The sequence below is a fragment of the Aulonocara sp. 'chitande type north' Nkhata Bay genome, linkage group LG11, assembly GCF_057382095.1.
Source record: "Aulonocara sp. 'chitande type north' Nkhata Bay isolate Kocher_YH1m ecotype deep benthic linkage group LG11, A_spYH_male_GT1.1, whole genome shotgun sequence".
Classification (NCBI taxonomy): Eukaryota; Metazoa; Chordata; class Actinopteri; order Cichliformes; family Cichlidae; genus Aulonocara; species Aulonocara sp. 'chitande type north' Nkhata Bay.
Window position 1 is genome coordinate 6,816,455 of NC_141354.1, and position 18,213 is coordinate 6,834,667.

The 18,213-nt window shown below is 38.6% G+C and overlaps 1 protein-coding gene across 2 annotated transcripts in view; it reads left to right on the forward strand.

Moving 5' to 3' along the window:
* The first annotated feature begins 337 nt into the window (after window positions 1-337).
* The window catches only part of LOC147318394 (transforming growth factor beta-2 proprotein-like), a 43,138-nt gene continuing 25,262 nt past the window's right edge, over window positions 338-18,213 (forward strand). The window contains exons 1-2 of one of the 2 annotated variants that reach the window (XM_086310311.1): window positions 338-1,036; window positions 1,271-1,573. In XM_086310311.1, coding sequence (XP_086166437.1) covers window positions 1,312-1,573 — 262 coding nt within the window. In that variant the 5' untranslated portion in view covers window positions 338-1,036; window positions 1,271-1,311. Of the gene's footprint in view, window positions 1,574-18,213 lie in introns of both variants that reach the window. The other variant, XM_086310310.1, reaches the window with a different exon arrangement.

Consider the following 18,213-nt stretch of genomic DNA (forward strand, 5'->3'; position numbering starts at 1 on the left):
AAATAAAAACCACTAATCTCATTATGCAATTTTATTAAGATAATATGTGTTTTTGAAAATGTATGGTTTCAATATCTAAAGTTTAAGAGTCAAATTCTGGTTAAAAATAATAATTAAAAAAAAATCAATTTGTCTATTGTAACAGATCGTGGACCCATGTACACATGCCCAGGCCATATTAGAAAGGACAGAACCCCGGGTATAAGACCCCGCATTCATGACCTGTGATGAGCCAGCGTATTAGAGTACTGTTGCCGCGCTGTCCCACTGTGCAAAACGAACACTCCTGTTTACTACAAATCGTCTGTTGACCTGGAATTGAAAGCATATCCTGCTCTGAAAAGTGAGGACGATAACTGTGGTTCAAAGCTGGTAGAAGGGGTAGCACGCTGTACGACCAGTCCCTTAAAATGGTCCAGTAAACAGCCACTACTAACAATTTAGCATTTGTAAATAAGAAACGATCCTTCCTCCAGCTGGATGAGCTGAAGGGAGACGCTCTGCAGTCGTACCAAGAACAACCTCCGAGTTTTTTTTGCTGTTGGTTTATTGTTTTCTTTCTCTCTTTTTTGAAGTGCTCTGCTTTTGCAGGAAGACTTTAGCGTTGTGAGAACAAGACTGGAGCTATTTTTGATTCGACTTCGAGGCGGCAGCTTAAGTTTGTGGCGCTGCTAAGAGCACGTTCGAGTTTTGATGCTAGTGTAAACCCATTTATCTGTCTGGACCATCAAAGCGCTGAAGTGTGACAGAGTGACTGTTTGGATTCCAGGAGAGCGATGAGAAGAGCGTTCGGATACTCAGGCTCGCTGAAGATAGCGCTTCAGTTTTAGGCTCCCCTTCGTCTCTTTTTTTTTTTTTTTTTTTTTTTTTAAATCCGTGTGGGCTATTGCAGATCCGTTTGGTTGGCGATCTGGACACATTCAGTACCAGATTTACTCCTCACCCCCTTAAACGATTAAACAAGCCGGGAGCAGACCCTCGCTGTCCCACAGTAACGGATTCCTTTTTGGACTGAGGCAGTTGAATGGATTTTCCGGTACACTGCTAAAATTGGTTAAAACGAACTGTTCGAGATTCAAATAATTTTTCGGTACCAGCTTACTCGTAAATGCTCCACTTTGATCGTTGATAAAGGAATATATCTGTTTGGCGATATTCAAAGGCAAAGTGCTCTTGATTTTGTTTCCTGATTATTTATTGTGATATTTGAATACGCTGGTGGAGAAAATGAACGTGTATCTCGTGTGCCTTTTCCTTACTTTGGATATAGCCACCGTGGCTTTCAGTCTGTCTACGTGCAGTACGCTGGACATGGATCAATTCAAGAAAAAACGCATCGAAGCCATCCGAGGGCAGATCCTGAGTAAGCTGAAACTCGCAGCCCCCCCAGAGGACTTCCCCGAACCCGAGGAGGTGTCCCGGGACATCGTCTCTATCTATAACAGCACCCGGGACTTACTGCAAGAAAAAGCGAACGAACGGGCGGCGACTTGCGAACGGCAGCGGAGCGAGGAGGAGTACTACGCCAAAGAGGTGCATAAGATCGACATGCAGCGCTTCTACCCGTCAGAGAGTAAGTCTGTGTGCCCGCACTGATGCCATTTCAGGCCAAAAGGCACAACTTCGAATACCGCTGCTACGCGTGTTTGTGATTCTTTTGGAAAATCCTCTCCATCACGCTGTGCTGGGAGAGTGTAAGGAAAACCAGGTAGTGCTAATATTAAAAATAAGCTACACTTTTTATATATCGGTCGCTTCTACTCTTCACGAGGCTGTGTGTTGCCTTGTAACTTTACCATTACACACTTAGTCTCACTGGTGTCAAGCCAGCCTCCAATTCGAGACTTGCAGTCAAGCCAGCCTCCAGTTTGTTTTACGTTCCCTGTGTATTCAAAGTATTACGGGAATGGATGTGGAAACCGGATTTCAAAATAAAAGCCAACTTCGAGTGAATTAACAGATATGTTAAGAACATAATAACATATAATTTAGGCTTTTTTTTTTTACAAACTCTAATGTTAGATCTATATGACACAGCCTTGTACCCTAATTGTGCCCTGTCACTATCAAGGCCATCTTATTTTGGATTTCAAAGTAAAAGCCCTGTGAATCTTCATTTTTGAACTACTCTTTCAATGACTTAATAATGCTCTTAAAAGCAAAAGTCGTATTTCCAAATACTATTTGAACTTTATATCAACACTTTCCAACCACAGTCTTTTTCACAGTGATACCATATCAATATCAAGTCAGTCTGATTTTGCCTTTCATAGTAAAGGCCCTTTGAAATTGCTGATATTTGACTTAATCTTTTAACGATTCAAAATGCTCTAAAATGGAAAATTCCTGTTTCCACAGGGTAAGTCCACTCCAGATCAACAGTATACAGCCCCACAGTGATACCATATTAATATCAAGTCATTCTGATTATGCCTTCCAAAATAAAAGACTTTTTAAATTGTCCACAATTGACCTACCTTTCAGTGATTTCAAAATGCTCTAAAATGGAAATTTCCTGTTTCCATAGGGTAATTCCACTCCAGATCAACAGTATACAGCCCCACAGTGATACCATATCAATATCAAGTCATTCTGATTATGCCTTCCAAAATAAAAGACTTTTTAAATTGTCCACAATTGACCTACCTTTCAGTGATTTCAAAATGCTCTAAAATGGAAATTTCCTGTTTCCATAGGGTAATTCCACTCCAGATCAACAGTATACAGCCCCACAGTGATACCATATCAATATCAAGTCATTCTGATTATGCCTTCCAAAATAAATGCCCTTTCAAATTGAGCATATACGACCTACTTTTTTAACGATTTCAAAATGTTCTTAAACAGAATTTTGCTGTTTCCACAGGATAATTTCACTTTAGGTCAACAGTATACAACCTCACGATGTTACCATATCAATATCAAGTCATTCTGATTTTGCTTTCAAAAATAAAAGCATTTTCAAACTGCCCATTTCTGACTTGATCCTGGAACAATTTCAAAATGCTCTAAAATGGAAAATTCCTGTTTCCACAGGGTAATTCCACTTTAGATCAACAGTATACAGCCCCACAGTGATAACATATCAATATCAAGTCATTCTGATTATGCCTTCCAAAGTAAAAGCCTTTTCAAATTGTCCACAATTGACCTACCTTTCAGTGATTTCAAAATGCTCTAAAATGGAAAATTCCTGTTTCCACAGGGTAATTCCACTCCAGATCAACAGTATACAGCCCCACAGTGATAACATATCAATATCAAGTCATTCTCATTATGCCTTCCAAAGTAAAAGCCTTTTCAAATTGTCCACAATTGACCTACCTTTCAGTGATTTCAAAATGCTCTAAAATGGAAAATTCCTGTTTCCACAGGGTAATTCCACTCCAGATCAACAGTATACAGCCCCACAGTGATAACATATCAATATCAAGTCATTCTCATTATGCCTTCCAAAGTAAAAGCCTTTTCAAATTGTCCACAATTGACCTACCTTTCAGTGATTTCAAAATGCTCTAAAAGTGAAAATTCCTGTTTCCACAGGGTAATTCCACTCCAGATCAACAGTATACAACCCCACAGTGATACCATATCAATATCAAGTCATTCTGATTATGCCTTCCAAAATAAAAGACTTTTCAAATTGCCAAGATACGACCTACTCTTTTAAAGATTTCAAAATGCTCTAAAAGTGAAAATTGCTGTTTCCACAGGATAATTTCACTTTAGGTCAACAGTATACAACCTCACGATGTTACCATATCAATTTCAAGTAATTCTGATTATGCCTTCCAAAATAATGGCCTGTTGAAAATGCCCATAATTTACCTAACTTTCAGTGATTTCAGAATGCTCTAAAAAGGAAGATTTCAGTTTCCACAGGGTAATTCCACTTTAGATCAACAGTATACAACCTCACGATGTTACCATGTCAATTTCAAGTCAGTCTGATTTTGTTTTTCAAAATAAAAGCTTTTTCAGCTTCCTTTTACATCATCTTTATGATTCAATTCTGTCATAATCAATTGAGTCTGATTTTGCTTTTCAAAATGAAAACCCAATATGTGTTGAAACAGCAATTTTCATTTTTAAAACATTCTGAAATAATTGAAAGAGTATATCACATATGGACAAATTCGACGGGCCATTAATTTGAAAGGCGAAATCAGACCACCATGAAATTTACATGGTTTTACTGTCGGGTTGGATACTGTTGATCTAATCGTTAAAAGAGTAGGTCGTCTACAGGCAATAAAAAATACTTTTATTTTGGAAGGCAAAATCAGAGTGACTTGATCTTAACATCGTATCTCTGTGGGGTTGTATACTGTTGATCTAAAGTGGAATTGTCCTGTTGAAACATGAATTTTTCATTTAAGAGCATTTTGAAATCGTTAAAAGAGTAGGTCGTATATCGGCAATTTGAAAAGTCTTTTATTTTGGAAGGCAACATCAGACTGATTTGATATTGATATGGTATCACTGTGGGGTTGGATACTATTGATCTAAAGTGGAATTATGCTGTGGAAACAGCAATTTTCCATCTTAGAGCATTTTGAATTCGCTCCAAGAGTAAGTCATATATGGGCAAATTGAAAAAGCTTTTATTTTGAAAAGCAAAATCAGACTGACTTGAAATTGACATGGTAACATCGTGAGGTTGTATACTGTTGATCTAAAGTGGAATTACCCTGTGGAAACTGAAATCTTCCTTTTTAGAGCATTCTGAAATCACTGAAAGTTAGGTAAATTATGGGCATTTTCAACAGGCCATTATTTTGGAAGGCATAATCAGAATTACTCGAAATTGATATGGTATCACTGTGGGGCTGTATACTGTTGACCTAAAGTGAAATTATCCTGTGGAAACAGCAAAATTCTGTTTAAGAACATTTTGAAATCTTTAAAAGAGCAGGTCGTATCTTGGCAATTTGAAAAGTCTTTTATTTTGGAAGGCATAATCAGAATGACTTGATATTGATATGTTATCACTGTGGGGCTGTATACTGTTGATCTGGAGTGGAATTACCCTGTGGAAACAGGAATTTTCCATTTTAGAGCATTTTGAAATCACTGAAAGGTAGGTCAATTGTGGACAATTTGAAAAGGCTTTTACTTTGGAAGGCATAATGCGAATGACTTGATATTGATATGTTATCACTGTGGGGCTGTATACTGTTGATCTGGAGTGGAATTACCCTGTGGAAACAGGAATTTTCCATTTTAGAGCATTTTGAAATTGTTCCAGGATCAAGTCAGATATGGGCAGTTTGAAAATGCTTTTATTTTTTAAAGCAAAATCAGAATGTCTTGATATTGATATGGTAACATCGTGAGGTTGTATACTGTTGATCTGGAGTGGAATTAACTTGTGGAAACAGGAAATTTCCATTTTAGAGCATTTTGAAATCACTGAAAGGTAGGTCAATTATGGACAATTTAAAAAGTCTTTTATTTTGGAAGGCATAATCAGAATGACTTGATATTGATATGGTATCACTGTGGGGCTGTATACTGTTGATCTAAGGTGGAATTACCCTGTGGAAACACGAATTTTGCATTTTAGATCATTTTGAATCGTTAAAAGATTAAGTCAAATATCGGCAATTTCAAAGGGACATTACTATGAAAGGCAAAATCAGACTGACTTGATATTGATATGGTATCACTGTGAAAAAGACTGTGGTTGGAAAGTGTTGATATAAAGTTCAAATAGTATTTGGAAATACGACTTTTGCTTTTAAGAGCATTATTAAGTCATTGAAAGAGTAGTTCAAAAATGAAGATTCACAGGGCTTTTACTTTGAAATCCAAAATAAGATGGCCTTGATAGTGACAGGGCACAATTGGGGTACAAGGCTGTGTCATATAGATCTAACATTAGAGTTTGTTAAAAAAAGAAAAGAAAAAAAAAGCCTAAATTATATGTTATTATGTTCTTAACATATCTGTTAATTCACTCGAAGTTGGCTTTTATTTTGAAATCCGGTTTCCACATCCATTCCCGTAATACTTTGAATACACAGGGAACGTAAAACAAACTGGAGGCTGGCTTGACGGCAAGTCTCGAATTGGAGGCTGGCTTGACACAAGTTTAGTCTCTCACTCGAACGACAGCGTCAAGTGTGAGCTTTATTGTTTGCCCGAGTAACATGATACCAAGTCAGCTGGCCACAATACATTTGTGAGCTTGAACTTGTGGCACAAAAACAAGCAAATTACTGGACTTCTTGTTCGCTTCATCATGTCGCTAATTGAACTTGATATGTTTTGCTTCCTGATGTACATATTGCACATGCAAGTTTATTTTCCTTCCTCCTTCCTTTATCTTAGGGCTAAAACTGTAATTTGAGACAAATAATTAACTAAATATATGACCAGATTCTCTCAGGATTTCATGATAGATTAGTGATAATTGATTAGTCTGTTAACTTATTAATTTGGCATTTACCATCCAGGTGGAATGTTACCCGCATTACTCTGACCACTACAGTTTATATTCAGTCACACACACGAATGATTTAGTCAAGTAGGGTAACAAAAACATACTTTGTATGTTAAACTTATTATTGACAGGATTATCAAGGTAACAACTTCCCAGGAGATTTTCCCATAAATATAAATTGTCAGTGCTAATGACTAGTTGAAAAAAAATAACATTTATGCGTTCAAGTTTAATTGTACAAATGGAGTAACACAGTAGTGCTGTGGATAGCACTGTCACCTTCAGTGGTGGGATTGTTAAAACCCTTTTATGTAAGAAACAGCATCTGCTACTGTCCCCACTTGCTGGACACGAATGGCCCAAAAATTTTGTTGTGCTTGCTGCTGCGTTCTACCTGTACATAATTTCTTTAAACCCATTTTATGTGTACTAGAGATGGACCGATCCGATATTACGTATCGGTATCGGTCCGATACTGACCTAAATTACTGGATCGGATATCGGAGAAAAATAAAAAAAATGTAATCCGATCCATTAAATATCACGAAAGCACCTCACAAAACTTGCAACACGCCGTAACTCACCTCAGAACGTTAGCACGTCGGAGCAGTATGCATCACGTGATAGAGCGGCTGTGGCATGCGGGACCTGTCGGTGGTCTGGATAGCATTTGGAGCTTCGCTAGCAACCCGGCATTTCATCTCCGACAAAGTTATCCCGAGAGAAGTAAAGCAAGTGTGTAAGTCCATCTCTGAATGTTTGTAAAGCATTCCTGCGTTAAGCTTAACAAGCGACTGACTCTCCTGCTGCTACTTCAATCATGAAACTGGTTAACGATCAGCTGATCGGCTTTTCTGTCGCGAGTCAGTGTCTCTAGTTTGCTTTTGGCCCACTTTGCACCAGAAAGAGGAAACCAGCGGCTGAACAACAGCAGCACGTTTAAGCTTGATCAGCTATTGTTAGAATGTATTTAATATTACTTTCTACTCCAGGATCTTTTTCTACGTAGCTGACGCTGGTAACTGTGCAGGGGCGGATCTAGCAAAGTTTAGCCAGGGGGGCCGATAGGGCATTAACAGGGAAAAGGGGGCACAAAGACATACTTTTCTTTCTTATTCTCATTTAAAATGTCTAGCTTTTAATAAATAATTATCTGACACCCAAAGTTTTAATTTGATGTAAAATGAATAGAAGTCAATTACTGTATATAGTAACTATTAAGTCTAATATATATACCCTAGTAAGCTATAGTACTTTTTCCTTTGGGAAGGTACCATCTGTGCAGTCTGCAATTTTGTTGAAGAAAGATGTTGAATCTATTTAATATTTCTTGAAAAATAATTGATTTCTGTGCATTTTTTTTCACACTGCATCAAATTAAGGTTGATTACGTCGATTAAGCATCATGAGGTGGAGCGTGAGGGGTGGTTCCCTATTTTTTATTTATTTATTTTTGTTGTTGCTGGGAGTTGGAACCCTATTAGTTAGGTTGCTTAATATTTATGCTAAGTACTCTTTAAAATACCAGAATAGGGAGGATGGTGTAGGTGTAGGCCTCATTGTTTGACAAACAGAAAGAGCAACTACACAGCACACTAACCATACACACCAAACATGCCAAATGTCACAAATCTTTGGGTTCTCTGAGTTCTTGGCTAGCTTAGCATTAGCATGCTGTCTGTTCATTTTGTTTGCATAAGCCGAGGTTGTATTAGCAGCATAATGCAGTTGTTTCTGCCCTGGATGCTGTTTTCACTTTACCATCATGCTTATGGCCTTATGTAGTAGTAATAATAATAATAATAATAATAATAATGATAATGATAATACATTTTATTTGAAAGCGCCTTTCAGAACACACAAAGACACTGTATACAGCAGAATAATAAAAACAAGCATAAAAGCAAGCAGTTTACACAATCATAAGAGCATAAAATATAAAACAAATTTAAAATAGCAGAGTGGTGAGGTTATGTGGGATAAGCTATTTTGAACAAGTGAGTTTTGAGTCTAGACTTAAAAAGAGAGAAGGAAGTGATATTTCTTATGTCAGGAGGTAGGGAATTCCAGAGTCGAGGAGCAGAGCAGCTGAAAGCCCTGCTCTCCATGGTGGCAAGACAGGGAAAAGGGAAAGAGAGAGTGCGAGAGAAGAAGAAGATCTAAGACCCCGAGATGGAATGGTGATCTGAACCAAATCAGAGAGATATGGAGGAGAGAAACGATGAATAGCCATAAATGTATACAAAAGTATTTTAAAATTGATGCGATATTTGACCGGGAGACAATGAGCTGTGGGACAGCGGTGATGTGGTAATTAGAAGGGGTCCTGGTGATAATACGGGCAGCAGAGTTCTGGACACGTTGGAGCTTGTGCATGGATTTTTGAGTAAGACCAACAAGAAGTGAATTGCAGTAATCAATCCAAGAAGTAACACGGCTGTGAACAAGAATGGCAGTGGCACGTGGAGTAAGAAAAGGACGGAGACAATTAATGTTGCGCAATTCAAAATATGCAAACCGAGTGACATTATTAATGTGTGAATTAAAAGATAGAGTACTGTTGAGGATGACACCCAAACTTCACAGAAGAAGAAACGGAGACCGGCGAGTTATTGATAGTAATAGAGAAACTGTTGGTTCTGGATAATGTTGATTGCCCAGAACCAAATAAAAATAGAAATTAAAAGTAATGTCCATGACTCTGCTCTAGATCACTCCACCATTTACTAGGGGTGCAACAATACTCGTATCGATATTGAACCTTTCGATACAGTGCTTTCGGTTCGGTACGCATATGTATTGAACAATACAAAATTTTTTATTTATTTTAGCAACTTTTCTTCTGACGATGCTGTCTGTGTTGAGCAATGACTGTATAAAAGACGGACGACGCGACACCGCCTCCTCCCATAGTGCAAAAATGAAGCCAAAATATCCCGCTTGTGGAGGCTGCCATCTTGCAAATTTGGAGCCAGAGTCTGCGCAGTAGTGACTTGAGGTGGAGTGACTGTGTAACGCTCCCGCCCACACACCCGCTGGACGTGACCGCAAACACGCCCCCCTACACTTTTTACGTAGCCCGGCGGCTCGAGTTTTTTTGCTGGTTTACCGCGACTGACGACTCGTTTAATTAAGGTAAATACAACCATGTCACTGTTATATAAAAAAAAAAAGACACACAGCTTTTCATCTTATAGTTCTAAAATCACCCTGTTATTAATTTTTGCTAGATTAGCCGCTAGCATACGCACTGTGTTGGAGGCTTGTTGCTAGCTAGTTAGGATGCTACACACCTGTTACTCTAATAGTCTGTATTATTGAAGGATTCAGCACTTCTTATGTTTTTTTTATTAATCCATTTTTAGACAGCGATAAGCTCAGCTGCACACTCTCCCGAGGCCCAGAGTTACTGTTAATATCAAAAATGTAATGCTGTCCTTTGAGATATTAACATAAGACTGTTAGTGTAATGGATCTAAAACGGTTTAAATCTTCAGAGCCGTCTACATCCTGGTAACATGGAAACTTTAAAAACATCAGCAGAACGTTTCAGTAGTGTAGTCTAATTTGTTCATTTCATTTAATAATAGAGTCCATATCAACAGCTACATTCACCCTGGAGAGAAACTAGTGAGGGAGACCATCAGGACCAAGCTGGGTTTCCTGGGTCCAGAGGTTTGGAGAAACTTCTTCCCTTTTTTTCATGACAGCTGTCCTGTGCCAGAAGTTCTGTTAACCCACTGAGAGAGGCTTCATTTAAGAAACACCAGGAACACTGAAGCTCATCGCATTGATCAAGCAGGACTCATGATCTTCACCAGCAGCTCCCTCACAGGGAAATCTTCAGCACTCCTCCGTAGGCCTGCCCTGGGAGATGGATAAACCCAGCATTTCATGAACACTGTGATGGAGACCTTTGGTTTGTGTAATGTTGTAAATACTCCCCAGAGGCTCCGGACTTTTACATAAAGATATTATATTCAGTCCTGTAGAAAGTTATATATTTAAAAATATATGATCCTCTCTGGTTACTCTGGTATGAATAACTCTGCAACTGCAGCTGCAGTTTTCACTACAGCACATACAAGGGAGTGCAGAATTATTAGGCAAATGAGTATTTTGTCCACATCATCCTCTTCATGCATGTTGTCTTACTCCAAGCTGTATAGGCTCGAAAGCCTACTACCAATTAAGCATATTAGGTGATGTGCATCTCTGTAATGAGAAGGGGTGTGGTCTAATGACATCAACACCCTATATCAGGTGTGCATAATTATTAGGCAACGTCCTTTCCTTTGGCAAAATGGGTCAAAAGAAGGACTTGACAGGCTCAGAAAAGTCAAAAATAGTGAGATATCTTGCAGAGGGATGCAGCAGTCTCCAAATTGCAAAGCTTCTGAAGCGTGATCATCGAACAATCAAGCGTTTCATTCAAAATAGTCAACAGGGTCGCAAGAAGCGTGTGGAAAAACCAAGGCGCAAAATAACTGCCCATGAACTGAGAAAAGTCAAGCGTGCAGCTGCTAAGATGCCACTTGCCACCAGTTTGGCCATATTTCAGAGCTGCAACATCACTGGAGTGCCCAAAAGCACAAGGTGTGCAATACTCAGAGACATGGGCAAGGTAAGAAAGGCTGAAAGACGACCACCACTGAACAAGACACACAAGCTGAAACGTCAAGACTGGGCCAAGAAATATCTCAAGACTGGTTTTTCTAAGGTTTTATGGACTGATGAAATGAGAGTGAGTCTTGATGGGCCAGATGGATGGGCCCGTGGCTGGATTGGTAAAGGGCAGAGAGCTCCAGTCCGACTCAGACGCCAGCAAGGTGGAGGTGGAGTACTGGTTTGGGCTGGTATCATCAAAGATGAGCTTGTGGGGCCTTTTCGGGTTGGGGATGGAGTCAAGCTCAACTCCCAGTCCTACTGCCAGTTTCTGGAAGACACCTTCTTCAAGCAGTGGTATAGGAACAAGTCTGCATCCTTCAAGAAAAAACATGATTTTCATGCAGGACAATGCTCCATCACACGTGTCCAAGTACTCCACAGCGTGGCTGGCAAGAAAGGGTATAAAAGAAGAAAAACTAATGACATGGCCACCTTGTTCACCTGATCTGGACCCCATTGAGAACCTGTGGTCCATCATCAAATGTGAGATTTACAAGGAGGGAAAACAGTACACCTCTCTGAACAGTGTCTGGGAGGCTGTGGTTGCTGCTGCACGCAATGTTGATGGTGAACCGATCAAAACACTGACAGAATCCATGGATGGCAGGCTTTTGAGTGTCCTTGCAAAGAAAGGTGGCTATATTGGTCGCTGATTTTTGTTTTGTTTTTGAATGTCAGAAATGTATATTTGTGAATGTGGAGATGTTATATTGGTTTCACTGGTAAAAATAAATAATTGAAATGGGTATATATTTGGTTTTTTTTAAGTTGCCTAATAATTATGCACAGTAATAGTCACCTGCACACACAGATATCCCCCTAAAATAGCTAAAACTAAAAACTACTTCCAAAAACATTCAGCTTTGATATTAATGAGTTTTTTGGGTTCATTGAGAACATGGTTGTTGTTCAATAATAAAATTATTCCTCAAAAATACAACTTGCCTAATAATTCTGCACTCCCTGTATGGTACTTTAACCTTTGTACTGTTTTCATCAGTTAATTTTGCAGTTAACATGTGAACATGTTGGATGATCTGTCTGCTGTCACTGGGTGGTGCTGAGGTCTGAATGTGAGGGCAGCTCCTGTAATCACAAAGAGAACAGAATCATCAAACTCAAATCTAAATTTTATCCCTCAAAATTGAAATAAAGCTGATCCTTCTGTCCTCACACACTCAGGATCTGAAGTTCTTCTCTTACATTCTTTTCAGTATTACAGTACACTACAGTACTTTAATCCATAGTTCCTGATTAATGAGGAGTTACTGAAGTACAAGCTTTTAAAAAAATGTTACTGTCTTTACAGATGTGGCAAGAGACTGAAAATCTACTGTTGTTTGCACATATTTAATATTCAGCTCTGCACAGGAGCTGAAGCAGAGTGCAGCCTGTTGCTTTTACAGTATAATACTTGTAATAAAAGTTTCTCTTGATTTCTTTAGTCAGGGTAAATTCATTCACCTGCACAGATTAGCTAAACGAACCTCAGTGCTCATTTTAGCTAGTGAGGTCTTGCTAAGGACGGTAGTTACGGATTAGCTTACAAACACGTTTAACTTACCGAAAAAGTGCAGCGGGGCCTCGGGTCCTTCTGTCGGGTAGTCCAGTTTACTGAAGAACACCTCAGGCTGTCAGTTTAAAACAGTCGGTCATGTTTTCGTAATGTAAATGCTGGTCCTCCTCTCAGAGCCTACGCTCTATCTGCTATTCCCGAACAGAGATACGCAAGTTTCTCCGTGACTGCAGCTGCCAGTCAAAGCTGTTATGATGACGTTTCACCCCAATTTAACATCACCGCGGTAGGAATTAGAATCAAACTTATGTGAGAGGAGACCCCTTGGACATAAATCAGCATGATGAGAACTATTGAAAACAAAAGAAAGAATCTTTGGAAAAAAAATTTCTGAGGAGAATTAATTAATTTTAGTCTGACCCCAATCCCATCGCTAACATGGAGGAGACGGGGTTTATGACCTATACTGCAGCCAGACACCAGGGGGCGATAGAGATGTTTTGGCTTCATTTTTGGGAGCTGTCGCGTCATCCATCTTTTATACAGTCATTGGTGTTGAGCGCTGTCACTACCCGATCCGTACCAGAAACCCGATCGGTACCCCGCATGTGCGAAAGGTGTCTACTTCCGGTCGTAGCGTTTTACGATAGTTATGGGTCATGCACACACATGCACCGTTATACAAAGATGAAGAGGAAACTTTTTCTGGCTTGTTCCATTTCAGAAGCTGAAAAAGGTTCATGTCCTCATATCCTTAAAAACAAAAACTGTGTTTCATCTTATATTTTTTAATTGGTTGTCCCACAAGAGCGGTGGCAAGCCCCACAATCTAGTAAAGCAAGAGTAAACTCATAAAACAAATTTCCCACGTGTGGGACTAATAAAGGTTATCTTATCTTATTTTCTAAAATAATACTTTTTGATCCCTAGAGTAGAGTTACAGATACTAGGAGAATCAATGCCAAGGTTTGCCATTATGCCATGATGTTGTGACCCAACACCTTTTGGCTATTTTTCTTAAATACTAACCCACATGTATTTTCTAAATTCTATCAACTTTGTAGTTTTGCTTTCCCTACAGTATCCAATACTGACAGACCACAAAGTGAATTGTAATATTTGGTAAAACAAGCAACTTTCTACAAGTAATACAAATTGGCTAGTAGGCATAATGGAAATGTAAGGAATTACTAGCAGTGTGCTCCACATACTTTTTTGTACTACATTTTTGTTAAGTCATGGTCTAGCATGCAGGACGTGAATGCTATTGCTATTTGAACTGCTCAGCCACGGTGGCCAGCATTGCAAAACAGAAGGGAGAGAAAAGGGGAGATTGAGTGAGAGAGTTAAGAATACTACATTTTCCTCCAACAATGCATTGTTTACAGCAATGGCACCAGTCTGGTGTAAGATGATAGTTTTTGCAGAAGTGCTGGGGAAATGGGGGGGAAGATGTTTGATGCTCAGGCTGAGCCTGGGCTGGGGAGCATTTCTCATGCTACATGGGAGTTGGAGCTTTGTTTTTGGCTGTGTCTCAAGTATGGCCTAATTTATTGAGCCAATATTTGTCTGCCATGCTGTGATGTGTGTGTATACTGCCTTCTAGTAACTTGTTGCTATACAATACCAAACCCTTTTTCCTTTTAGTGTTTTTGCTGCACACTTTAATTTCTTGCTACAGGGCTCGCAAAATCGCTAGCCCGACGTCCCGGAGCTAGCGATATCTCCGGTCGGGCGACCAAAATCTGTCTCAGCCCCGCCCGTTGGGTTATCATATAGCCCGACGGGCTATATGACAGCTTTTCTTATGTTGGTATGGACATTTGTACAGTTAATGATGTAATAGAGGTGCATCAACAACTTTACATTGACAACCTACAACCGGTTCAGTTACAAGCAGCATGGGCTGTACAGGGGGATGCTTCCTTAAGTGAAACAGAACGGGAGCAATTCAGGTCAAAAATAGGACAGATTTTGTGGGTTGCCAAACAAACGAGGCCAGATGTTATGTTTGACATATACAGCCTGGCATCTAATATTAAAGATGCAACTGTGCAGTCCATTCATGATGTGAACAAAGTTATCCGTAAACTTAAGGCAGAGAAAGTGACTCTTAAGTTTCAGCACTTGGGTAACAGTGAGGATTTGGCATTGGTTGTTTTCAGTGTCGCATCATTTGGCAACCTTCCTGATGGCGGTACTCAAGCAGGGGCATTAATTGCCCTTATGGGTAAAGGAGGAAAGTTTTGTCCTCTCTTTTGACAGTCTAAAAAAATCAGGCGTGTGGTCAGAAGTACACTGGCAGGAGAAACTCTTGCCATGTCAGATGGAATAGACAGTGCAGTCTTCCAGGCAACACTTTTTTCTGAGCTTACAACTGATAACACTAGTCTGAATGCTCTTCTGTTGATCTGTGTGACTGACAATCATTCCTTGTTTGATGCACTCAAGTCCACTAAGCAGGTTACAGAGAAGAGACAGAGGCTAGAAATGAGCAGCAAAAAGAGCTCATACAAGCCAAGGAAATCAGACTGTTGGTCAGATTCCAAATCCCAACTTGCTGATTGTCTGACAAAAAAGGGAGTTTCACCTTTAACCCTCCTAAAAGCACTAGACAAAGGACTCTGGATACTGTGATCCTTTGTTTACTAAGTTTTCTTTGCATTAAAATGCACTATTGTTTATTTTGTGCAGTGATAGTATGCTTTAAGTAAAGTACATTGAAATGTTTTCTGAATGTTCAACAATGTTGACAATTTTTTTGTTTACATATATATTTATGTAAATGTTTTAAAGAGGTGTTTATATTTTTATTTTAAAAAAGAAAGAGGGAGATTGTTAACTTGTTATTTTCTGTTATATCGCGAGAGTACTGTTGCCCGCGAGGAGTTGTTGTTTTGTGTACGTGGTGTATGATGGCGTAAAGAATAAAGCGCTTGGAGTGAGACTACGACGTGTCTTTTGACTTTACAATCTGTATGTCAAATCATGGGCGAGATACTAACATGAAGTTTCTCTCTGATACGTCTATTGGAGTTTGAATGTTAAAGCACTTAAGCATGGAAAAGAGTCCTTGTGTGAATGAGATAAGTATAAAGTACTTTGAGCGCTCAAGTAGAATAGAAAAGAGCTATATAAGAACCAGTGGAAAACCTAGTTCATGCGTTTATTACTTCTGGCCTGGACTATTGTATGTCACTATTATAAGGATGTCTTAAAAACATTTAATCCAAAATGTTGCAGCCAGAGTATATCTTTGGTTCCTCGTTTCAAGGACATTGAAGTGCCTCCCCAAGAGTGTAAACATTTATCCACTCTCTCTGTCAGAGTTTTTTGTTAACATGAATGTTCAAGATGTTCAATAAACATGTTAAGTGCATATATTTTCCCTTTTTTCTCCAGTCTGTTTGCTCATGCAAAATGAAATGTGATTAATATAGAATAAAAATGAATGATATTTAATCGTGATTAATCAAAATTAATCCACAGTAACCCTGTGATGAATCTGATTAAACATTTTAACTGTTTGACAGCACTAATATATATTATATATTTGTGTGTACTTTTTTTTTTTTTAAAGTTGTATTTCACAGGAGAGAACCTGTGCTAAAAGATTAAAGAAAACTATTCAAATTCTCTTTGAATTTAAGCATACATTCTTTGTGTTTATTCTGCATTTACTTCCTTATATTGCATAAATGTCAGTTACAAGCTTAAATATAAAGTTAAAAAAAATGTAACTGCAACCATGCTCTTGATCAAGTAATTGTGATTAATTACAGAAAATTGTGAGATTAATTAGTTTTTATTTTTTTATTTTTTCAAATCTATTGACAGCACTAGTTTTTAGAATTAATGAATCAATATAGCATTATTCAAACTAAAATCGATTTAAATCAGGAAATTCACTTTATAAAGCCAAGAGTTGGAACACCTCTAGGAATTAGTAGCACCAACTTTCAATAGATTAATATAAGATATGATGGGTCCTGATTATTCAAGACCTTGTATGCAAGGAGAAGGATTTTAAACTAATTCTGGATTTAACAGGGAGCTAATGAAGAAAAGCCAGGATAGGAGAAATATGCTTTCTCTAGTCTGTCAGTCTGTCTAGTCTGTCAGTATTCTTGCTGCTACATTTTGGATGAACCAAAGCCTTTTCAGGATATTTTTGTGGCAGCCTCATAATAATGAATTACAGTAGTCCAGCCTAGAAATAATAAATGTATAAACTAGTTTTTCAGCATCCCTGAGACAGGATGTTTCTAATTTTAGAGATATTGCAAAAATGGAAGAAAGTGTTCCTAGGCATTTGTTTAATATGCGCATTGTAGGAAAAAAAACAATTTCAAGATTCCTCATTGTTACTGGAGGTTATAATGCCAACCAAAGTAAGCATCTGGTTAGATGCCATACTCCTAAGAGATCTTTTATGCCTAAGTTTAATACAATAATCTCAGTTTTATCTGAATTCAGAAACAGAAAATTAGAGGTCATCAAGGTCGTTCCCACTAAACATGGGATGTGTCAGATAGATACGTGGATCATTTCTATATTGGGCCCGTTGCTCCATGACCAATTCTGGACATAAGTTTTCTAAACTAAGCCCACAATTTGGACATCCAACCATGACCCAACCTGGTTGTCAATATGATGTTCAATTTAAGATATGTCTGAAAAAATCTGATTTCCTGGCTGCTTGGGACGATCTGCGTGTTTGGGCGTGCTCTCTGCAATATCAAATGTGGAGCTACCCAGTGTGGTAGTTCCACACTGAGTAGCTTGTGAATAAGGTAGTAACCAAAAGAAAGAAACCACATGAAAATTGTTCTGCTGAGGAAATATGTTTTAATTTTGTACTGATCTCTGTGTAGAAATGTGACAAAAAACTGCAACATCTCAGTTAAGGTTGGTTTCAGTAAAATATGAGTATTACTATAGAGGAACAGAAAGGGACTTAAACATGCAAGGTGAGGACTCAGTGAAGAGTTACAGGGCAGGGTCGAATTTTTGGACTATGTTCAAAGCATTGCACCATCTGCCTGGGACTATTATGCACTAGTTCTGAAAACATTTCCCACTCTCATTCCCAATAAATAAAACACCTCAAATGTCACAAGCCCCATATACTCTTGGAACCAAAACTTTTGTAGGTTTAACACTAAACAGAAAAATAGTACATTTAACACTAATCTTCATAAATCATATTTATGTGATTTAAATACTCTTCCCCCCAAATTTTGTGCCATGAAAGGGACACTCCTTATGGAAAAAGCCCAGCCACAAAATATATCTGTCCATGCTTTTCAGCTACTCTTTACTGTTTTTCTATTCTCTATTCTATTCTATTCTCTTCTGAGTTGTACCAAGAATCTGGTCTTCTCTGATTCAATGCTTGTTTTTTCAAAGGGACCAACAGTATTGAGTGTCATACACAGTGAGGCTGCAGCACTGTCAACAAGATAGCTGACTTGTGTGGGAATTGTAGGTAGGTGTCCTCTACTGTAATGGTACATGAAATGCAAGTAAACAATAGGTTCATGACTTTCTTAGATGTGGTTACAGCACTTTTGATATCAATTGT